The 24013-nt window shown below is 50.7% G+C and overlaps 1 protein-coding gene across 9 annotated transcripts in view; it reads right to left on the bottom strand.

Annotated features, from left to right (window-relative positions):
- Positions 1-23037, bottom strand: part of LOC140207279 (uncharacterized) — a 44063-nt gene extending 21026 nt beyond the window's left edge. For 6 of the 9 annotated variants that reach the window (XR_011888539.1, XR_011888538.1, XR_011888541.1 and 3 more), the window contains exons 1-7: positions 16976-17051; positions 12169-12285; positions 10591-11025; positions 9791-9933; positions 9276-9340; positions 8464-8516; positions 493-649 (exon numbers count right to left, since the gene is read on the bottom strand). Coding sequence is in view for 2 of the 9 variants with exons in the window: in XM_072275754.1 (XP_072131855.1) it covers positions 8327-8516; positions 9276-9340; positions 9791-9933; positions 10591-11025; positions 12169-12285; positions 22971-23016 (996 nt within the window). In the remaining 7 variants the exon portion in view is untranslated. Of the gene's footprint in view, positions 1-492; positions 650-4345; positions 4638-7509; positions 8517-9275; positions 9341-9790; positions 9934-10590; positions 11026-12168; positions 12286-16975; positions 17052-22970 lie in introns of those variants that run through there. The other 3 variants (XR_011888544.1, XM_072275754.1, XM_072275753.1) reach the window with 3 other exon arrangements.
- Between the last annotated feature and the right edge of the window lie 976 nt (positions 23038-24013).

Raw genomic sequence — 24013 nt, 5'->3', positions numbered from 1 at the left:
GAGAATGAAGCACCCTCTACACCGTCCGATCACACACTCCCGGGGTCAGACACAGAGTGAATCTCTCCCCACACCGTCCCATCACACACTCTCGGGTCAGACACAGAGTGAATCTCCCTTCACACCGTCCCATCACACACTCCGGGTTCAGACACACATTGAATCTCCCTCCACACACTCCCGGGGTTAGACAGAGATTGAAGCACCCACTACACCGTCCCATTACACACTCCCGGGGTCAGACATGTGTTGAGGCTCCTTCCACACTGTCACATCACACACCCTCGGGTTCAGAATTGATTGCAACTCCCTGCAGACTGTCTCTTCACAGAATGCCGGAGTAGAGCCAAAGTCAAGCTCCCTCCGCACTGAAAAATCACAAGCCCCAGGGTCAGACGAAAAGTGACGCTGCGTCCACACTGTCTCATTAACAAGCCCTTGGGGTCAGACAAAGTTTGAAACTCTCTCCCTCCATCCTTCTGTCCCACTCACCTCGGGAAGGAGACAGTGAGTCCGTTTTGTGAACTTCATATGCAGGTAATTTTGATGTCGTCCTTCCTGTCGGCGATTCTCTGTGTCTCTGAACTCAGAAAGGGGAAGCAACCTTGGTCTGAAGAAACCCGTGATGATAAGTGAGTCAGACCGAAACCTGCAAACAGCAGATGAACAGCCGATGGAAAGAGGAACCGAGAGCAGGTTGTTGCGGGAAGTGTGGGTGGAGTTCGTGCGAGAGGGTTGTCGAGAAAGATCAGAGTGGCGGGGGGAGCAGTAGTGAGAGTGGGGTGAAAGAGGGGAAGAGAGAGAGAGGGGGTGATTGGGGGTCGACAGGGCGATTTAAGTGGGTAACGGTGGACTGAGTAGATAGAGGGCATGAGAGAAGAGGGAGTGTTTTGAGATTGGACGGTGGGTGTGAAGGGAGTGATGGAGATGGAGAAACGGGAGGGGACGAGGGAGATGGATAGAGAAATAGAGTGGTAGTGGGTGCGTGGATAAGGACGGGAGAGAGGGAGAGATGGAATAAGAGAGAGTGGAGAGGAGGGTAGGGAGCAGAGAGAGGGAGAGAGATGGAGTGAGAGGGAACGAAGAGGAGGATATGGAGGAGAGAGAGGGTGGTACAGATGAGAGAAAAGAGCGAAGGAAGGGACGGATGAACGAGAAGGAATACGGACGATTGAGGGAGAGTAGTGGAAGGGGAGTGACAATAATGGAATGTAAGAGTATACGGAATGTCAGAGGGATTTGTGTCACTCACACAGAGCCTATATTTTCCCAGAGATTTGCATCCCCTGGTTGGATTCCCTTTTCCGCCTTCGACGGCCCACTGCTCCTGCCCATCGCCGGGAATTCAGACCACGTGTCTCCGAGAAACCACGGCCCCAGGGCAAACACCCAAACCCCACGGAGGTGAGTGACCCCTCTCACTCCGAGTAGAGTCAACAGCTCCCCACCAAACATTCCCTCCACAGCTATTCCTCGTCTTCCACTTCCAGTGACGCAGTCTATCTTCCCTCCTTATCCCATGTCTTTCTCTCTCTCTGTCCCTTCTCTCTCACCACTTTGCCTCCACCATTCATCTCTCCTCTTCTCTCCCACCTTCCCCCAATCTCACCTCTTCCCCATTACCTTACCCCTCTCCCACATCTGCCTGCCCCTCTCTCTTTCTCCCCTGCACCACCAACTCACTTGTCACCCCGATTCAGAGATATCGCCCTGCCCAACCATTCCCCGACTCTTCCGCCTTTCTAGTGGAGGCGGGCGTGTGGTGGTTGAGTTTGGGAACTTGATACTATTTTCACCGATTCAACCAGCCATGTCTCAGATTCCTTTTTTCCTCCCCATTACCCGCCCCTCCTTTGCTCCATATCCCCCCCACCCTTCCTCACTCCTCCACTCAACCTTCCTCTTTCTCTTGCAGCACTTCATTCCTGTTTCCCGCTTGCCCGCTCGCTCCTGCTTTCGTCTCCCACTCACCGTCCTTCTCTCCCCGCAGCTCCCAGCCTGCAACTGGTCCTTCTGCCTTGCTTCCCTTCTTTCCGTCCCCACCACCTCCCAACCCGTCCAATGCGCTCACCCCAACTCCCTCTCCCAGACCTATATTCCCCTCCCCATACCAGTATCCCCTTCATTCATCTCTTCCCTCCTCTTTCTTCATTCAACTCCCTCATCCTCCCTTCTCATTCTTCTTACCTCCCTCCAGACCACTCATTCCTCTGTCTCAGGAGCCGGGATTCCGAGGAGGAGTTTCCTCCCACCTTTGTGCTCCGTCTCCTTTTCACCTCCCAACTTCAGCGCCCCCCACCTCCCATCCCTCTACTTGACAATCCCTTTCCTCATCTCTCTGCCTCTCTCTGTCGCCTTGTTTTCTCCTCCATCACTCCCGTCCGTTCCTCCCATATCCTACTCCCCCTGCTTCTCCGCTTCGCTCCACTTTCCGCCTCTCCACCCTCCCAATATTGGTAACGTACCTCCTCTGCTCCTTCTCATTATGCGCCTCTCCACTCACCACCATCCTCCATCCCTCTTCTCTTTCTCCATCATCCTCTCTCGCTCCCTCACCCTCCCACCTTTCTCCTTCCCTACTTTTTTTCACCTCTTTCCCACATCTCCCTTCCTCTACTTCCCACTGTCCATATCGCAACCCTTCGCCTTCTCTTTTCATTCCTCTTGCCCGCTCCCTACCCTCATCTATCCCTCACTCTTTAGCCCGCCATCGACTTCTTCCCTCACCCTCCCTTCTCTCCCTACCGATATATCCCGCCCGCTGCATCCCTCCCTCCTTCTACGACAGAAAACTCTGTGTCCACTCTCCACCCTCCCCACAACTCCCCCGCACCCCTTCCATCCTTTGTAAATTGGTGGAAGGATGGGTTTCATATTATTCTCTGATGGGCTTTGTGGAGAGGCGAGGAGAGGAAGGGAAAGAGAGGAGGGTTTTGCATGGGAGGGAGGAGTGAGGGTGGTAGAGGGTCAGGTTATGGGAATGGAAAGTGGGAGGGAGGGACACGCAAGTTGTATGAGAGGGCGGTAGGTCAATGGGAGGGAAGCGGAGGGTGGAGATGGGTCGGAGGGAGTGAACGCTTCGAGAGGGAGACAAAGGGCATCAGGACAGAAGGAGATAAGATCACGGAGGTTGGATGAGAGATGATTGTGGAGTTATCCCGGGGGCGTTGTGGAGCTTTGGTTCAAGATTAGCTGTGGTGTAGAGGGTGGATTTGAGGCTTGATAACACAGGCGAGGTCATCTTTTCCCCAGCCCTGATGGTGCCTCGATCAGAAGGAGAATGGGGATCTGAAAAAGAGGGAGAGGTAGACGGGGTAGAGAGGTGAGGAAGAGGACAGAGGAGATTGGAAGGGTGTTAAGGGGGCTTTGAATTGGGGTAATTCTGCCAGGTCACCCTATCCTACACTCTTGCAGTCTCTGCCTCTCTGTGAAGGTTTGAAAAATCCGGTCAGGAATATCCCAGGAAGGGACGGCGCACGGCGAGGTGAGAGCCAGCGTGGATTCCCCTCCACGTCCCTCTCCTTTTCACTACACCACCCCGTTTCTTCTAGCTCTTTCTGCACCCTCCTTGTCGCCTTTTCCTCTCGCTTTAACTCATCAGGCTCTCTTCCCACTCAGCCTCCCTCTCCCTCCCCGATCCCTTCAGCCTCCCTCTTACTCCCCCTCCATTCTCATGCTCCTTCCTCCCTGTGTCTTACTCAGGTTCGCTGCCCACCAGCCACGCCATCTCTGTCAATTTCACTTCCTCTATTTCCATATCTTCTCTCTCCGTCAACCCACCCCCACTGTGACACCTGTACCTCTCCCTCTCCCTCTTTCTCTCTCTTCAACCATCTCCAAATTTCTCTTACCTCACTCCATCCATTCTTCTTCTGTCGCCATCATTCTGTACCAACTCCTTTCTCTCACTTCGACCACCCTCAATCTTTTCTCTCCCCACCTTCCCTTCTCTCCCCTACTCTCTACTCTCTTTATCTTCTTTATCCTACCTTTCTCACCCTCTTGAACTGCCCCTCACTCTCCCACTCCCCATCCTACTCCCCTTTCTCTGCCCTTCCTTTCCCCTCTCTCCTTCTCCAACTCTGTCCCTCTCTCTTTCTATCTCTCTGCCTTCCTTCTCAATCCAAGTCCTTTTCCCTCGGTTTACACTGTTTTTTTTTTCTCTCGGTATTGCTCAGTGCCTCCCCCTCACTATCCTTCATGAATGACCCTAACCTGCTCCTCTCTTCAGCTCCCACCCGATCTCTATCACCTCTGTCCCTATGCCTCTCTATCTCATTGTCCCTCTACATCAGCTCTCTGTTTCTCTCTTCCCTCTCCCTTGCTCCACCACCCGAACGCTCACCTTTTCTTTCTTCCCAGTCTCTCCACTCGCACTGAACTCGCAGCTGATGGTTGTCTGATAACTAACCGGCCGGCTGTTCTCTTCCCAGGAAAGGCGGCACCCGCTGGACAGGTCGTGAAATGGCCGGACATCCCCGTCACCATTTTTATCATCACAGTCGAGATCGGTCACATTCTCCGTTCTACGATTACTGGGTCCGTGTACCTCCCTCAGTAACTGGATGCGGGACATCCTCACCGGGAAACCTCAGTCAGTGCAGATCGGCAGTGACATCACCGATCTGCAGATAGCGCTGAGGAAGCAGAGAGGCTAAAGTCAGTTTTAGAGAGATTGGACGAATGGGCAAGGAAGAGGCAGATGGATGAAGTGTCGGGATGTGTATGGTCATGCACTTTGGTACAAGAAATGAAGCCGTAAGCAATTTTCTAAATGGAGAGAAAATCCAAAAATCTGCAGTGCAACGGGAATTGGGAGACCTCGTGCAGGATTCCCGAAAGGTTACTTTACAGTCGATTTGGTGGACAGGAAGCAAAATATCATGTTCGCACTGGGGTCATGTCAAGAGGTTTAAATATAAAAACAAGTGTAACGCGCAGCAAGGTTTCACTACTAAAGCTGATGTAATGGCTGGTCGAAAAAGTTGCACTGTTAGGGTAATGGTTTCTCTGCAGAGCAACGTTTGGGTGATGACTGGAGATAACAGGACTTTGGCATGCAGGGGATATTCAATGGGGGAAATGTTGTTCTTTCCTGTGTGTCTGGGAGCCGGATTGTTCGCGTTCGTTCGTCGGAGAGCGATGGAGAGAGAGGACACGAATGGAGAGGGTCAGAAGACCACGGGGCGGAGTGGACTGAGGAGCGACGGTCCAAGGTCCGGCTACACTTGGAAGCTGACGGGACCAAATTAAAGAAAGTGAGCCCCAACGATGGGCAATGGACTGCTTCATGAGAGTGGGCCCTCTTCTTTTTTATTGTTTTTTTTTTACTAACCATGTAGTTCAAACTAAGAATTATAAAGATCAATCGTTTAATCGCATATTGTGTAGTGTTTGATATTTTGCGGTGCGGATTTGTAACCGGGCAACAGATCACGCAGCATCCACACGAAGGAGATTTCTCTGTCAGGCGGCGCCGGAAGTTGTTTTCCCCTTGAAGATCCCGTGCGAGCCGAGGCTGAGGATTACAGAAGGATGTGACACTGAGGCTCTATAAAGCATTGGTGAGGCCTCACCGTGTATTGTGAGCAGTTCTGAGTCCGTTTCCAAATTCGGCCAGATGCGCTTGCATTGGAAAGGGTTGAAAGGAGGTTCACGGGAATAACTCCGGAATTGAAATGCTTATCAAATCAGAAGCGTTTAATGGCTGGAACTCAGAATAATGAGGTGATGCTGAAACCAATCTCATGTTTAAAGGCCTCAACAATGAATATGTGGAGAGAAAGTTCCCCGTGGTGTGAAAGTCTAAGATCAGTGGAGACACAACGGAATGGAGTTCTGACCTTTACGAACGGATTAGGGAGGAATTTATTTCGCCATAGCTTGGTAAATCTGTGGAATGTGTTATACGGGCGGCTGTGAAGTCTGACATTGGGTATATTGAAGTGAGAGTTTGCCAGTTTCTTGATTTGTCAGGGCATGAAGGAATACGGTTCAAATGCAGGAAATTGGGGCTGTGAGGGAAATGGATGAGACATGATGGAATGGCGAGCAGACTGGATGGGCCAAATGGCATAACACTGCTCCCATATCTTATCGACTTTCTTTTTTTTGAAGTTGCTGTGTTGCTGGATGTCACCATCTCAGTGGATCTATTCTGGGCCAAACACATTCATGCAAACACGAAGAAGGTGTCATGTTCCCGACTGAACAATGTCGGGACGCCCATTCTCCAAATGTGGTGAGCTGACCCTTTAAGACTCAGGCTGCCAATTATTGTCTGTCAGCATATCTTCATGGAAAGTCTGTCGTTAAAGGCTACTTGTTAACCGTGGGAGACGCGTTGCTGGTACGACTGCTTGTGATTTCGGTTTTGGATATCATTAGTATTTCGAGTCTGTGTCGGAGTGTTTTCCAGACCATACTGTGCACTTGTTTTCACCACCACCCGAAGCTCTCTCCTTGCAGAAGGGTTTGCCACGTCTTTCACTGAAGACTCGCAACGTTCTACAGATGACCGTCTGACATGTCGCATCGCCGGCTGGTGTGGAGGCTGCAATGCACAAGGTCGCAAGAGGCTGCGGAGAGACGTATACTGACACTCCCAACACGCTGGAGGAACTCAGCAGGTCGGGCAACATCTGGTCGGACTGTAGAGGGAAGGGGCCCTATAAAGAAGGTGGGGGGAAGGTGGGAAGGAGAAGGTTGGGAACACCTCAACTCTGCTGGATCTCACAGTAGACACCCACTTGAACTCTGCTTCCCACTCCCATTCATCCTGTCATGATGAGGCTAAACTCAGGTTGGAGGAGCAACACCTGATATACCGTCCAGGTAGTCTCCAGCCCCTTGGTATGAACATAGAATTCTCCAACTTCCGGTAATTCCCTCCCCCTCCCTTCCTCTATCCCCATGTCACTCTGCCCCTCCCCCACCTCCCTATCACCTCCCTCATGGTCCCGCCTCCTTCTACTACCCACTGTGTTTTCCCCTACTCTTTCTTCACCTTTCCTGATATCAGCTCCCTGCCTCCCCTCACCCACGCTTTATCTTTCCCCTTATTGGCTTTTCACCTTGAACCTACCAGACTTCTTCCTACCACCGTCGCCCCAGGTTCTTTATAGGGCCTCTGCCACTTCCCTCTACAGTCCTGACGAACGGCTCCAACCCGAAACGTCGACCGATCTTTTCCACGGATGCTGCCCGACCTGCTGAGTTCCTTCAGCGTGTTGTGAGTGTTGCTTTGATCCCAGCATCTGCAGATTATTTTGTGTCGGGATGTAGACTGAACCAGCTCCATCAGGGGCACAACGCTCTGCGGCATCGAGGACATCCTCACGATGCGATGCTTTGAAAAGGCGGCGTCCATTACTGAAGCTCCTCACCACCCGGGACAATCTCCCTGCTCTTTACTACCATCGGGGAAGAGGCACAGGGACCTGGGATCTCAGCCATTCAGGAACTGCTTCTTTCCCTCGTCCACTTTATTTTGAACACATGAGCACCAACTCCACATTTTTTTGCGGTATTTATTGTCGTTTTGTACTTAACATTAATTTCACATTTTTGCGCCTTACTATCCAGCAAAAGATTAAATCTCAGGCGGTATAGGTCACTGATAATAAATCACCTGGGAAACATGCGATACATTCTCTCTATGCTGGGAGAGTGGGCACGCTGGCCTTCATCAGTCAGGGCATGAGTACAGGAGTCGGAAGGACACGTTCTAGGTCGACAAGATATCTGTGAGGACGCACTTGGAGTACGATGTTGAGTTTTGGACGCCTTGTTGTGGGAAAGATGCCACTGATCTGGAAAGAATGCGGGGGGACATTTACGGGGATTTTGCCTGGGGTCGAGGGACAGAATTATGCAGAGAGGTCGGAAACGTTGAAGCTTTATTCTGAAAGGGGTACGGATAGGGCGAATGCGTGTTCTCTATATCCTCAGGGCTGGGGTAGAGAGAACATTAGGACACATTATTGAGGTGAGAGTAGCTGAAGAGATAGAGGGAGAGCGAGTTGGATTTTGTAAAAAAAGGAGAGAGGGAGTGGGAGAGAGACGGAGTAGAGAATCGAAGGATTGGGAGGGAAGAAGAGGGGGAGAGTGAGACAAGAAAGTGAGTGGAAAGAAATTCGGATGAAATGGGGAAATGGGAGGGGAGGAGATATGAAGGAGAGAAGGAGTTTAGAGGGACGAGGGTAAAGAGAGGGCGAGATGGCGAGTAAGATTGTGATGCATAGAGGGAGCAGAATAGGGTAGGAGCGAAGGGCAGAGGATGGGGTTTGTGACAGTCGGGGGGAGAAAGAAAGTGTAGTCATTTGATTCAAGTTGGGCCGACAGGCTTTTGACAAAGTCTCCGGATCTTTTCAGGAATATCCAGGCACACGGGTGCCGTCTTCTCACAGATGAAACGGTGCTGATCATTTTTGCAATTGTGAAGCCAACTGAATTTACACTCACTGCATTCGAACTTTCCAGAGTTCACCTTGTACACGACATTAAAGGCCACTTTCCTGTCAAGGAGGGGTAAACAATTTCAAAAGGAGCAACACAACTCCAGCAGACAGTCCTGTGTCAGTCCCCAAACTACTCCCACTGACTCAATCTGTCCTCACCGACCGGTGTCAGTTCCGAAACTACTCCCACTGACTCAATCTTTCCTCACCGAGCGGTGTCAGTCCACACAATACTCCCACTGACTCAATCTTTCCCCACATAACTCTGCCAATTCTCAAAACACTCTCACTAACCTCCTCTCTCCCCACATACCTGTACGAGTTCCCAAAACACTCACTGACTCATTCTCTGCAGCCCTGTGTCAGCCCCAGGTTGATCCCTTGCTCAACTCTTTCCCCACAGAGCTCCGGGAGTCCTCAAAATAACCCCACGATCCATTTTTCTCCCTACAGTCCTGTTACTTCCCCATTACTCTCAAAGCCCGCCTCTCCCCACGGTCCCGTGTTAGTCCCTAGGATACTCCCACACTCTGAACGTCTCCCCACGGAACCGTGTCAATCTGCAAACTAATCCCACAGCTCCACTCTCCCCACAGGCCGGTCTGATTCCCCAAAATACTTCCTCTGATCCACTTTCTATCTGAAGGCCGCGTCTTTTTCCCCGAAATACTCGCACTCCCCTTTCTCACCCCACAGCCCCATGACATTACCCAATATAATCCCAATGTTCACTCCCTTCTCGCAGCCCGTATCAGTCCCCAAATAAAACTCACGACCCATTCTCTCTTCAAAAACCTACATGAACCCAAATCTCACCCGGCTTTGCATTTTCCAATCCAGTATGAATTATTTTGGTCGCCGACAGCTTTGTTAATAAAATTCTGTGAAATTAAATGGCTGTCATTAATGATTCAAAACGAGCACAATTTAAGGAGCGTCACTCACTTTCTGACCGCCGGCGAGTGTGATGAGACGGAGTGGAGGGATCTTCACTCAGTGTCTGCCCCAGGAGTGTGCGATGGGACGGTATGGAGGGATCTTCAATGAGTGTCTGCCCCAGGAGTGTGCGATGGGACGGTGTGGAGGGAGATTTACTCTGTGTCGGCCCCGGGAATGTACGATGGGACGGTGTGGAGGGAGCTTCACTCTGCGTTTGCCCCCGGGAGTGTGCGAAAGGACAGTGTGGAGGGAGAGACGCTCTGTGTCTGACCCCGGGAGTATGTGATGGGACAATGTGGAGGGAGCTTCACTCTGTGTCTGACCCCGGAATATGTGATGGGACGGTGTGGAAGAAGCTCCACTCTGATGTGGATATGTCTTCTGACACATACCTCTTCCTCATTTGAATTTATTTCAAGAAGCTTTGCGTCAGAGTTTGAACAATTCTGTTTCGCTCCGTCGTAAGATATTTCAAATGTGGATATGAAATAACAAAGGTCTTCATTTCTGATCCAATTCCGGGAACACGCTTGATCTGGAAATCATGAACACGAAACAGTGAATCCTCCTTCATTACTTCCGCTGGGGGAAAAAAATCCCTTCACACCGTCCCATCACACTCACGCAGTGTCAAATACAGAATGAAACTCCCTCCACATCGGTCCCATGACCCATTCCGGCTTTCAAACACAGAATGAAACTCCCCCTGACCCTTTCAACACACACACCCGGTGTCAGACACGGAGTGAAGCTCACTCCGCACCGTCCCATCACAGACACTCGGCGTCAGCAACAGGCCGAATCTCCATCCACACTGTCATATCACACATACCCAGGGTCAGACAGTGAGAAGCTCCCCCGCACGGTCTATCAGAAACACACGGTTTCAACCGAGGAATGACGCACTGCCGGCGTCAGACCCTGAGCTAATCTGTCTCCGGAGCACCGCATCACGCACTCCCGGGTACAGACACTAGGTGTCTCTCCCTCCACACCTCCCCATCACACATTCTCCATGTAGGATACTAGGTGGCGCTCCACCCCACCGTCCCATAACACACACACGGTGTAACACTGCAGGTGTCGGTCCAATCGCATCCTCACAATGAACATTCCCGAGACCAGCCACAAGGTATAGATTCCTCTTTCTATCCCGTGATTAGGAACTGGTGAATGGCGGCTGTTATCTCACCTTTCCTCCTCGTCAGCAGATGGCAGATATGAACCTTGGTTTCGTTGAGAGCTCTACACTGCATTTCGAGGTGATTGAAATTTCGGCGGAGATCGGTTTGCGTTTGATGCTGAACAGAGAGATCGGTGCTCAGGACGGAGAGGTTGCTTTCCAGGACGAACGATTTGTTTACTAGGATGGAGTAGCTGTTTTGGAGTTTAAACAATTTGTGTTCGAGGATGGAGACGTTGTTGCTGGGGACGGAAACATTATTGAGACATTTATCCTGGGGGATGTCCTCGCGGGAATCCTCTGATGTCATTGGTTCAAGGGTTGAGTTCGGCTGGTGAATTTGCAGTAGACATTGGCACTGGGTCCTGTTCATCTCCTGATGTTGTTCCCAAAGTCTCTGGTACTTTTGATCGGAGGCGATCAGAGACTGACGGATCTGTAACACTGAGAGAGAGAGAGGGTGAATGGTGTGTTGGTGTCACGGTGAGTGGCGTGTCGGTGTTGTATTGAGGGATGTGTCGACATCACGACGATGAGTGTGTCCATGTTCCGGTCAAAAGCCTGTCACTGTCGCCGTGGGATTTGTGACGGCGTCAAGGCGAGAACCGTTTCCGTGTTGTGGAGAGGCGCGTAAAGGCTGTTTATGTGTTCCTGTGAAGAGCGTGTCGGTTGTCACGGTCAGAGGTGAGTCGGTGTCACTGTGAGGTGCATTTCTGAGTTATGGTGATGGGCGTGTCGGTGTCATGGTGAGATGCTACTTTTTACATAAAATATCAGCAATGTAGATGAAGGAATTAATAGGGTTTTGGCCATGTTTGCGGAAAGTTCAAAGATAAGTAGAGCGGCTGGTGTTGCAGAGGAAGAGGAGAGGACATAGAAAACCTACATAGGTGAGGAGAATTGGCCAAGAAGTGTCAGGTGGAATACAATGTCTGTTCAGGCACTTTTAAGCAAGAAGTAAAAGCGTAGATTATTTTCTAAACGTAGGGAGAATTGCAAAGGGACTGTAGAGGGCGATATTGGGTTTATTTAGTGCAGAGGTTAATAGATTCTTGATTAGTCAGTGTATGAAGCGATACGGGGAGGAGGCAGCAGATTGGGGTTGAGAGGGAAATTGATCTTCCATGATGAAAAGGCGGAGCAGGCTGGAAGAGCCAAGCGGCCTAGGCCTGCTCCTGTGTCTGAATGTCTTATGGTCGTATACTCATGGCGACACTGTGTGGGTGTTACTGTGAGAAATGTGCCGGTATGACTTTCAGAGCGGGTCCCTTATTCGGAACCGGGCATTTCCAGGTCACGGAGATGGGTGTGTCAGTGTCACGGTCACGGCAGTTTCCGAATGAGCGTGTCACGAGCAGGTGCGGGTTCCCGCCCGTGTCGCTGTACGGGTAGCGATGTTGTCACGCTGAGGGGCGGGCCGGTGACGGCGTGACAGCGTCACGGTAATGGGCCTGTTAGTGTTACGAAGAGGGTCATGTCGTTATGACATTGAGAACTGTGTCGGCGTCACTGTGATGCATAACGCGGGCACCTCAATTCTTTCGGTTTCCTTACGGCCGGACACCATCCGGAGCCCGTTCGACTCACCATAGATTGAGAGCCCGGCCACTATCGCGACGAGGACGGAGGTAACTAAGCAGAGTAGGCAAATCTTCAGGGAGGATCTATTTCCGGTGTTCTCTTTCGGCTCTTGTTTATGCGCACCTGTAGAGAGACCATTCAGTATGTGTGAATTCAGCCGTGACACCCACAGGGTTTCGCTCCCACCCAACATCGGCGCTCTCTACGTACCACGATCACCTTCTTCCCCCCCTCAATCTCATCAACTTTCCAGTTGGCATCGCTGAGAGTTCAAATTCCATGACTCTGGAAAACTCTGACAATTGTCTCACTGATTCGAGGGGCGTTTTACTTTCTCCAGTGTGATCGATGAAGTTCGAGTCCTGGATGTTGTCCACATGGACCTGAGTTGGGCGTTTGAGTCAGTCCCTCAGGAGAGCCTTATCCAACAGATTATGATAAATAGGATACACGGGGAATTGTCCGTTAGCATTCGGAGTTTGTTATTTTTCAAAGTTGTAAATTGTTCGGAAATTAGTTTAGGATTACATTGAAGAATTGCTTTGTCCTGAATGGCGGGGTGGTTCAGGATTAAATATAAAGAAATCAAGAAAGAAGATTTGATAATAAATGTATTTTGAATACTGAGATTTTAACTTTGAGTTGGCCTGTTTACACAAGCCACAGAGTGCTGACGAATGGAACTTATTCTCGCTTGTGGTCTGTGATTAGTGGCGTTCCGCAGTGACCTGCGCGGGGACCTCTGGTATTGTTGATGGATCGGACTGACATGGATGAAAAAGAAGATGGGTGGGTTGGTAAATATGCAAACGACCCAAAGTTTGGTGACATTGTGGGCAGTGTAGAAAATCGTCCATGGATTCAGTGGAATATCGATCAATTGTTAATGTGGGTGGAGAAAAGGCAGATTAAGTTTAACCCGGGTCAATGTGAGGTTTTGCGCTTTACCAAGTAAATGTGAAGGGACAGGAAACAGTTAACGGCAGAATTTAAATGGCGACATACGAAGGGATCTTGGGATTATCGTGCAGGGCAGTAGGGTGTTAAAGAGTTGACTTTAGACTGGACTTTGACAACGTCCCTCTCATGGGAGAGTCATTCACAAGTGTGCGATGCATGAGATCTACAGTGAGTAAGCCGTTCGGATTCCGAATTGGCTTGTCTACAGAACACAAGAGGCCGGAGGCCGTTGGTTGGTCGTCAGTGACAAGTGGTGTTACGTACGGATCCGCAATGGGAAATCTGCCGTCTGTGGCAAAAGCTCAGATGAGAACATGGATAATAATCTAGCCATTGCACGTTTAGGACATCCCGCCTGGTAGATTTCGTAAATTGGTTTATTATTGTCACACATAGAACACACACCAACCATTTCACCACATAACAGACTCACAGTGTTATTCTGAGTACATTCCCTTTGGTATTAGACATTTCAACGTTGGTGAAGAGGTACTGACAGTCTAATCTCTCTGTGCTTCTCATATTCTAAAAAAAGAATCCTCTGTCTCAACTTCCGCCGTTCCAGAGAAAATAAACCAAGTGTCCAACCTCTCGTTGTTACACATGTCATCTAATCTAGGCAGCGTCCTGTTCAAACTCTTTGGAGACACTCCAAAGCCTTGACATCCTTCCTGTAATGGGGTGACCGGAACGTTGTACAATACGCCTGATACAGCCTAATTTGAGCATTATAATGTTGCAACACAGCATCCTGACTTGTTAACATAATGCCCGACTAATAAAGGCAACCATACTTATCGCCTTCTTAACAAAGATCACAGAATTGTACTGCACATACAGGCCCTTCGGCCCACATTGTTGTGCCGACCCTCATAACCTGCCTCCCATAGAACCACCCACCTTAAATTCCTCCATATACCTGTCTAGTAGGCTCTTAAACTTCGCTAGCGTATCTCCCTCCACCACTGACTCAGGCAGTGCATTCCACGCACCAACCACTCTCTGAGTAAAAAAACCTTCCTCTAATATCCCCCTTGAACTTCCCACCCCTTACCTTAAAGCCATGTCCTCTTGTATTGAGCAGAGGTGCCCTGGGTAAGAGGCGCTGGCTATCCACTCTATCTATTCCTCTTATTATCTTGTACATCTCTATCATTTCTCCTCTCATCCTCTGTCTCTTCAAAGAGTAAAGCCCTAGCTCCCTTAATCTCTGATCAAAATGCATACTCTCTGATCAAGTCAGCATCCCAGTAATTCTTCTTTGTACCCTTCCTAATGCTTCCACATCCTACCTCTAGTGGGGTGGTAAACAGTGAATACAGTTATCTCTGTAGTGGGATCTCGATTAGGTGGGGAAGTGGCCGAGTGGGCAAGTGCAATTTAGATCAGAGAAATGCAAGCTATCCTATTTTAGTATGGCAAACCCAGGGTAAGGCTTTCACACGGGGGGGGGGAGTGCGGTGTAGGTAGTCCTGGTAAGCGTTGTCGAAACAGAGGGACCCAGGGGTACAGAAACATGGTTCCCCGAAAGTGGATTCGCAGGTAGACAGGGAGCCTGGGGACTGTTATAGAACGAAGGGACTCATGGGTACAGGGACACGGTTCCCTGAAAGTGGAGCCACGGGTAGACAGGGAGCCTGGGGAGTGTTGTAGAACAGAGGGACCCAGGTACAGGAAAACGGTTCCTTGAAAGTGTAGTCACAGGTAGACAGGGACCCTGGGGAGTAATGTAGAACGGGGATGCCCAAGGGGGGAGGGACACGGCTCCCTGACAGTGGAGTCACAGGTAGACAGAGACCCTGGGTAGTGTTGCAGAACTGAGGGACTCAGGGATGCAGGGACACGGTTCCCAGAAAGTGGAGCCCACGTAGACAACGACTCTGGGGTGTGATGTACAACAGAGGGACATAGGGGTTGCATGTACATGATTCCCTGAAACGGAGTCGCAGGCAGACAGGGACCCTGGGGACTTGCAGATCAGTGTGATCAAGGGGTGCACGGAAATAGTTCTATGAAAGCGGAGTCACAGGTAGACAGGGACACTGGGTAGTGTTGTGAAACAGAGGGACACAATGTACAGAATCACGGTTCTTTGAAAGTGGAGTCACACGTACTCAGGGACCCTGGGGAATGTTGTAGAACAGAGGTACCCAGGGGTGCAGGGACACGGTTTCCTGAAAGGGAAGTCACAGGTAGATGTGGCGGTGATTTCGGGAGGGAACAGAGGGGAACGAGTGGGAGAGGGTGAGAGAGAGAGGGGGTGAGTGAGGGGGAGACAGATGGGGTGAAGAGTGACAGAGGGTGAGAGACAGGAAGAGAGGAAGGAGAGGACGGAGAGGCAGAGAGAGTTTGAAAGAAGGGGAGGGGTGAAAAGGGGAAAGGGGAGAGGGGGAGTGGATGATAGCGGGGAGAAGGGGAGAGAGAGGGGGTGAGAGAAGAGAGAGGTGATGACAACGGGGGGAATGTGGGAGGGGTGAGAAGAGAGAAGAGAATGGAGAGAGTGAGTGAGAAAGAAAGGAAAGGAAAACCATATAACCACATAACCATATAACAATTACAGCACGGAGACAGGCCACCTAGTCCCACCGACCTGCACACAGCCGATAACCCTCCATTTCTTTCCTGTCCATTTAGCTGTCCAGTTTCACTTTAAACGACAACATCGAATCTGCCTCAACCACTTCTCGTTCCACACAGCTACCACTCTCTGAGTAAAGAAGTTCCCCACATGTTACCCTTAAACTTTCCCCCTTTAACTCTCAACTCATGTCCTCTTGTTTGAATCTCCCCCTCTTTCAATGGGAAAATAAGCCTATCCGTGCCAACTCTATATATCGCTCTCATCATTTTAAATACCTCTATCAAGTCCCCCCTCAACAGTCTACCTTCTGAATAATAAAGACCCAACCTGTTCAACCTCAGAAGAGGTTGAGGAGAGGGAAAGAGATACAGGGAGAGTGTGGAGGCTGGAAGCAGAAGGGGAGAGAGGGGTGAGATAGTGAGGTTAGAAACGAGAGAGAGTGGATCTAAAATGTTATCGAACTCTCGCCCTCATCACCGCCTCTACCATTCCCGTCGCTACACAACAGACCTCCAACGGCCCTCCAAAATCCCATGGCATCACCCAGTGCTCAGTCCTCAATGCCCCTTCCTTCGCACCGCCTCTCCCACAACATTCACACCACGGCGCCCTTCCCACAGAATGTTCTTCTCCCACGCCACTCTCTTCTCACCTCTTTCATAACGCTCCCTCCATAGAGACCCTGCCACGGCGCTCCCTACACCCGGCCCTTCCCAAAACTCACTACCCTCACATAAGCCCCCACCAGTTAACAATGACTCCTCTACGACGCCGCTCCAATGAATTCCCTCTCAATCAGGGAATCACCGGAGTCAACACGACACTTGCCCTGAACAGCATTAGAAACGTCTCCTAAACACAGTCAGAGCAATGAGAATTACAATGATACCCATCTGTCCGGACCAGCAACTTAGAGAGGGCCCATGTACGAAACATCTGTTTCAGCTGGCGATAGAGCTGTGCCGGTCAGAGACAGAGTGAAGCTCCCTCCGCACCGTCCCATCACACACTCCCGTGAGCAGGCACAGAGTGAAGCTCCCTCCACACTGTCCCATCACACACTCCCGCGGTAATAAAAAGAGTGAAGCTCCCTTCACCCCGTCCTATCACACACTCCCGTGGTCAGAAACAGAGTGAAGCTCTCTCTGCAGCGTAATATCACACACTCCCCTGGTCAGACACAGAGAATCTCCCTCCACAACGGCCCATCACACACTCCCGTGATCAGACACATAATGGGGCTCTCTCCCTCCGTCTTTCTGCCCCACTAACCTCTGGAAGGAGACCGTGAGTCCATTTTGACGATCTTCGCATTCATGTAAGTCTCGCACTGTCCTCCTGTCGAAGATTCACTGAGTCTCTGAGCTCAGCGAGGGGAAGGAGCAGTTGTTAGAGGAAGCCCATGTTGACAAGGGGGTGTGACCGTCACAAACAAACACCGGATAAACAGCTGATAAAGGGACCAGGGGGAGGAGAGAGACTGAGGGTGTTGGAGAGCGTGATCCAGTGAGACGAGAGTGGCGGGGCAAAGAGTGGTGGGAGTGGGGAGTTAGGCGGAGAGACAGAAAAGGCAAGATCGGGGTTGGCGGAGAGAGAGAAGCAGATAGCGGGGGCAGAGTGGGTAGCGAGGGGTGAAAGATGGGGTAGTGTGAGAAGAGAGCTGGGAAAGTAAGACAAGTAGACATGGCGAAACAGGGGGTGGGGGAGAGAGAGGTGGAGCCATAGAGTGTGAGGAGTCGGAGAGGGATTGGGAGAGACAGCGGAAGAAAGAGGGAAGAGAGGAACCGGGAGGGAGGGATGAGCGATTAGGAAGGTAGACGATGGGGGAGAGAAGAATCGAAGGAGGGCGATTGAGGAAAGGCATGGACAGAGGAGTAGAGAATGATGGCCGGCTAAGGAGGAAGGAAATGTCGGAGGGATTCGTGTCACTAATAGAGAGCCTCCATTTTCCTGCAGATTTGCACCGTCCCAGTTGCTTCCTGGTTTGCGCGTCGGGCGCTCCCTCAGCTCCGGCTCATCGCCGGGGCTTCAGACCCTCTGTCTATGAGAAACCACGGCCCCGGTTAAAACACCCAGACCCACCGAAGTGAGTGAGTGCACTCCCTCAGACTGAGGTGAACGGCTCTCCTTACCCATCATCTTCTCCAAGGTGGCGGTCGAGGGCGTTAGTGGAGGAAGTGCAGGCGGAGGAGGTTGAGGTACACACTCTCCCGCGCCCCGTTCGGTGTGTCGCGCCTGAGAGAGGCTCCGGCGCCTGCGACAGGGGACAGGGTGGGGGGAAGAAGGGAGGGGAGGGGACAGATGTGAAAAGGGGTATGTTGCGGGCGGTATAGTCATGCTAAATGAGAAAGGCGTGGAGGGTGGGGATGTGAGAAGAGGGAGTTCAGGAGAGGGAGGATTGGGAGGGAGTAGGAAATGGAGGTAAGAGTGTGGTGGGGGATGTGTTCGAGATGGGGAAGGCCAACTTGGACGGGAATGGAGGGGGCAGTTATGGAGTTATCCCAGGAGGCGGATGGAACCCCTCATAAAGATGAGGACCGCGTTAGAGGGCGGGGTGTGGGCCAGACAACACAAGATAGAAAATCTTACCCCAACCTCGGAGGGAATGTTTCCCCTGTCTGAGATGAAGTGGGATGTTCCGAAAAAAAAAAAAAAGAATAGGCAACGTAGAGGGGTGAGGAGGGGGCACGGGACCTTAGAGAGGCAACGAGGTAGCTAACGATTAGGGGAATCCTGCCTCACGCCCCCCCCCCGCTACCCTTCTCTTGCTCGTCTCTGTCTGTGTGTCTCTGCCCCTCCGTGAAGACTCTAAAAACCGGGATAAGAATATCCCCGCGCAGGGAAAGGTGAGGACCAGAATGGAGACCTCGCGTCCTCCTTCTTCAATTCTCTACCCGCCGTCCAGCTCCTCTGCATCTCCCTGTCCCCCTCCTCTCGCTTTTCCTCCCCTCTTCCTTTCCATCGTCACCTTCCCCTCCGTGTCTCTGTTTGCTCCCGCGTCCCTGCCCGTTTCACCGTCGTTATCTCTCTCCGTCCCTCTCTCTCCATCTCACGGTCTCTCTCCATTCTCCACCCTCACAAGAACATTTCTATCCACCCCCTCTCGTTCTTTACCTCTCTCTACATTCTGTGGCCCCACACTGTAACATCCCTATGCCCCTCACACTATCTCTACCCCTCGCTACCTTTATCAGGCCGTAGTAAACGAAGTCAACTGGAACATCACCCAATCATTGGTTCAGGAATGGGGATGACACCTGGGTCAAGGTCAAATTTCCTGACGTGCAAGCCTTCACAGAACACATCGACTCGGTGGATAAAAACATTAAATTTCCACCAGACGACGTCAGGAGCAACGTACTGCTTTTTTCAGACTGTGTGGTACTTATCAAAGGAAAAGGACATCTGGATATTGAAGTTTCCAGGAAACCAACGCATGCAGATCACGATCTACGGTTTGACTCTCATCACCCATTAGAACATAATTGTGGGTTATCAGAACACGAACATCAACGCGCCGAGAATAAACTCACTAACATTACAGCAAAAGACAGAGGGAGCTGGTATTTGAGCGATGTCTTGAAAGCGTGCAGCTACCCTGACTGGACCTTCGTCAAGATAGCAACAACAACAACAACAACAACAACAAAAACCGTAGGGACGTCAGCCCAGCAGATAGTGAAAAGGAGCAGAGGAGACGGAATCGCAGTCATCCCAGACGTAGCTGGAGTTTCAGAGTTACTCAGGAAGGCTTTCAACAAACACCATTTGGGTTCCGAATTGGCTTGTTCATAATACAGAACACAATACAGAATACAGGACGTCGCTGGTTGGATGTCAGTGACAAGTGGCGTTACGTACAGCAATGAAACCTCTGCTGTCTGCAGCAAAATCTCGGAAGAAAAACGGGATAATAATCTAGGCTTTGTATGTTTAGGACATTCCGCCTGGTAGATTTGGGAAATTGGTTTATTGTTGTCACACACAGAACACAGACCAACCAGTTCAGCACAGAACAGACCCATAGCGTTATCCCGAGTACATTCCCTCCGGTATTAGACATTTCAACTCTGGTAAAAAAGGTACTGACAGTCTACTCTATCAGTACCTCTCATAATCTTATAAACCTCTGTCATATCTTCACTCGACTTCCGCCGCTCCAGAGAGAACAACCCAAGTGTCCGACCTCTCGTTGCTACACATGTCATCTCATCCAGGCAGCGTCCTGTTAAACCTCTTTGGAGGCTATCCAAATCCTTGACATACTTCCTATAATGTTGTGACCGGAACTTTATACAATACGCGTGGCCAAGTGGTTAAGGGGTCGGTCTCGTAATCTGAAGGTCGCTACTTCGAGCCTCAGCTAAGTCACCGTGTTATGTCCTGGAGCAAGGGACTTACCACACATTGCTCTGCGACGACACCGGTGCGGAGCTGTATGGGTCCTAGTGCTCTTCCCTTGGACAACATTGGCAGCGTGGAGAGGTTAGACTTGCAGCATGGGCTGGGGCGGGTCCTCCATATAATCTTGCCGAGGCCTCAGTCAACATCGAAAATCGATGGACAACCGAAGAAGACTACAATACGCCTGATACAGCGTAATTTGAGCACTATAATGTTGCAATAAAACTTCCTGACCTGTTAACATAATGCCCGACTAAATACCAGCAACCATGCCATTCGCCTACCTAAGCACCCCATTAACCTGTGTAGCCACGAGCATAGACACTGGACCCCAAGATCCCACTGCTTTGGGTGTTGACTTTAATAGTGTGCTTTCTCTTCGCAGTTGACATACAAAGGTGCAACATTTTATGTTTGACTGGGTTAGACTCCGTCTGCTCGGTCTCCAAACCATATCTGAAACTGATTGAAATCTCACTCAATTATTTGCCAGTCTTCTCCACTCTCCACAACACCACCTATCCTTGTACCATCTGCAAACCTACTAACCGGCTGATCTACATTTTCATTCATATCATTTATATACATCACAGGCAGGAGAGGTCCCAGATACATTCAGAGATACAGATCACCTTATTGGAGGAGAACAAATTGAATCACTCATAGAATGCAGAATAAAGAATACAGGGAAAAAACACTACAGGCAGACAATCAGGTGCAAGGAGATTGTCAGGTCAAGAGTTTATGTTATTGTGGCGGGGGAATAGTTTGATATCAGCCGTGTAGCAAGGTTCTAGATGTTAAACTGCTCTCGAGGATGATGAGGAACTCAAGTTGATCTGTGTGATTCATTTGGTTTTCGAGGACTGAGCAGGTAGGGATGGCAGATGTAATGTGTATAGATTTAAACGACGTCACAGATGGTTTAACCTCCAGACGTTTATTGTCGATGGCCGTTTCCCAGACCAGCAGCCCGTCACTGATGGTGCTCGTCAGGGAATCTCGGATGGGTCCAGTGATCTTTGTCAACTATATTTACCATTTGGAGCAGATTTTAGAACATACGGTTGGGAAGCTTGCAGACGGTCCTAACGTTGGCGCCGTGGTAAACAATGAATGCAGTTATCCCTATAGTGGGATTACGATTGGCTGGGGTACTGGGCGATTGGGCAAATACAATTTAGATCAGAGAAGAGAAGGTTCTCGTATTTCAGTATGACAACCCAGGCCGTGTCCTTCACATCAGTGGGATGGTTGAAATTACTGGAAAGTGCTGTAGAACAGAGGGGCGCAAAATAGAGGAACATGGTTCACTGGAAGTGCTGTCACGGGTAGACAGGGACCCTGAGGAGTGTTGCAGAACAGTTGGATCCAGGGGTGTAGGACACGATTCCCTGAAAATGAAGCCAGGGTAGATGGGGCGGTGAGGAAGCTGGAGAAGAGAGGGAAACCAATGGGAGAGAGTGAGACAGAAGGGAGAGAGACGGGGAGACAGATGGGGTGAAGAGTGACAGAGGCTGAGAGACAGGAAGAGAGGATGAAGAGGACGAGGAGGGACGATAGATTTTGAAAGAGGTGGCGAAGGGAGAAAGGGGGGAGAGGGGGTGAGGGAGGGGTTAGTAGGGGGAACAAGGGGAGAGGGAGGGGAAGAGAAAGGAGAGAGGGGATGACAGAGGGGAAAAAGGGGAGGGGTGGGAAAGGAAGTGGGGGGAGAGAGAATGGAGAGCGTAAGTGAGAAAGAAAGGAAGAGAGAAAAGGGAGATAAATTGAGAGTGGGTAGTCAGGAAGCAGAAGGGGAGAGATAGTGCGGTTAGAAACGAGAGAGAGTGGATTTTAAAGTGTGAATGACCTCTCTCCCATATCATCGCCTTTCCCAGTCCCGTCGCTACTCACAAGTCCTTCAACGGCCCTCCAAAATCCCATGCCATCACCCAGCGCACACTCCTCAACGCCCCTTCCTCCGCATCGCCTCTGCCACGACATTCACACCACGGCGCCCTTCCCACAGAATGTTCTTCTCCCACGCCACTCTCTCCTCACCCCTTTCATAACGCTCCCTGCATAGAGTCCCTGCCACGGCGCTCCCTACACCCGGCTCTACCCAAAACTCACTATCCTCACATGCGTCCCCACCTGTTCACAATGTTCCCTCTTCGACGCCGCTCCAATGTATTCCCTCTCAATCAGGGAATCACTAGAGTCAACACGACACTTGCCCTGAACAGTATTAGAAACGTCTCCTAAACACAGTCAGAGCAATGAGGATAAAACTGACGCCCATCTGTCCGGACCCGCAGCTTAGAGAGCGCCCACATACGATACATCAGGTTCAGCTGGGGACAGAGCAGTGAGGGTCAGAAACAGAGTGAATCTTCCTCCACACCGTCCTATCACACACTCCCGGGGAGGGACACAGAGTGAATCTTCCTCCACACTGTCCTATCACACACTCCCGGGGTCAGACACAGAGTGAATCTCTCTCCACACTGTGGTATCACATACTTCTGGGGACAGACGCAGAGTGAATCTCCCTCCACACCGTCCTATCACACACTCCCGGGGTCAGACACAGAGTGCGCTCCCTCCTCACCGTCCCATCACACACTCCCGGGGTCAGACACAGAGTGAATCTCCCTCCACACCGTCACATCACACACTGCCGGGGTCAACATTAATTGAAGCTCCCGCCACTACGTCCCATCACACACTCCCGGGGTCAGACACAGAGAGAATCTCCCTGCACATCGTCCCACCACATACTCGGTCAGGAAGCGAGTGAATCCTCGTCCGCCAGTCCGATCACACACACCCGTGATGAGCCACATAATGGGGCTCTCCCGCTCCGTTCTTCCTTCTCACTCACCTATGGAAGGACACCGTGATTCCATTCTGGCTGACTTCGCTTTCATGTAAGTTCGCTCTGTCCTTGTGTCGAGGATTCTTTGCGTCTCTGAACTCAGCGAGGGGAAGGAACCGTTGTCAGAGGAAGCCCGTGTTGACAAGGCGGTGTGACCGACACAAACAAACACCGGATGAACAGCTGATAAGGATTCTTGATTAGTCAGGGCATGAGGGAATCAGGGAGACGGCAGGAGACTAGGACTGAGAGGGAAATAGTTCGGCCATGATGAAATGGCGGAGCAGAAACAATGGGACAAAGAGCTTAATTCTCCCTCTCTATCCTGTGATTGTATTTCAAGTTCCTGTGCTGGTGTATGTCAGCATTCAGAGGATCTACACTGGGCATGCAAACACGAAGATATTATCTTCATCGACAGGCATCCAAGATTCGGAAACTCCATTCCCCGGAGTGCGGTTAGCTGTCACTTTCCCTTTAAGGATCTGTCTGCCAATTTTTGTCACTCAATAGTTAAAGGGCTCGTGGTGCAGAGGAGCCATGCATAGTACGACAGATTGTGATTTAATCTTTGGATTCCGTTACTGTCGCCTTGTGTATTTCAATTCTGAGTCTGAGTGCATTCCAGACATACTCTACACCTGTTCACCACCACCCATACAGAAAGGTATTGCAAAGTCAGGGGTCTGAGGTGATTTGCCTTTTTCATTGAAAATCAGGAAACGTCTACAGATGAACGTGGGGAGCATTCTCACATGCAGCATGGCCGCCAGACGTGGAGGCTGCAACGCACAGGGTCACGGGAGGCTGCAGATCAAACGCAAAGGTCACAGGGTCAAAGGCACCATCTAACCCAACATCAGGAAAATCTTCAAGATGCGACACTTTCAGAAGACGTCATCTGTCACTGAGGCACTCACCCAGGGGCAAGCTCCCTGCTCATTACTATCATCGGGGAAGAGGTACAACAGCATGAAATCTCAACGACTGAGGAAAGCTTCCTTCACCTCCCCCATCCTATCTTTGAATGCATGAGCACCACCTCCACA

The sequence above is a fragment of the Mobula birostris genome, chromosome 13 (assembly GCF_030028105.1).
Source record: "Mobula birostris isolate sMobBir1 chromosome 13, sMobBir1.hap1, whole genome shotgun sequence".
Lineage (NCBI taxonomy): Eukaryota > Metazoa > Chordata > Chondrichthyes > Myliobatiformes > Myliobatidae > Mobula > Mobula birostris.
This window is presented reverse-complemented; position numbering and strand designations above follow the sequence as displayed.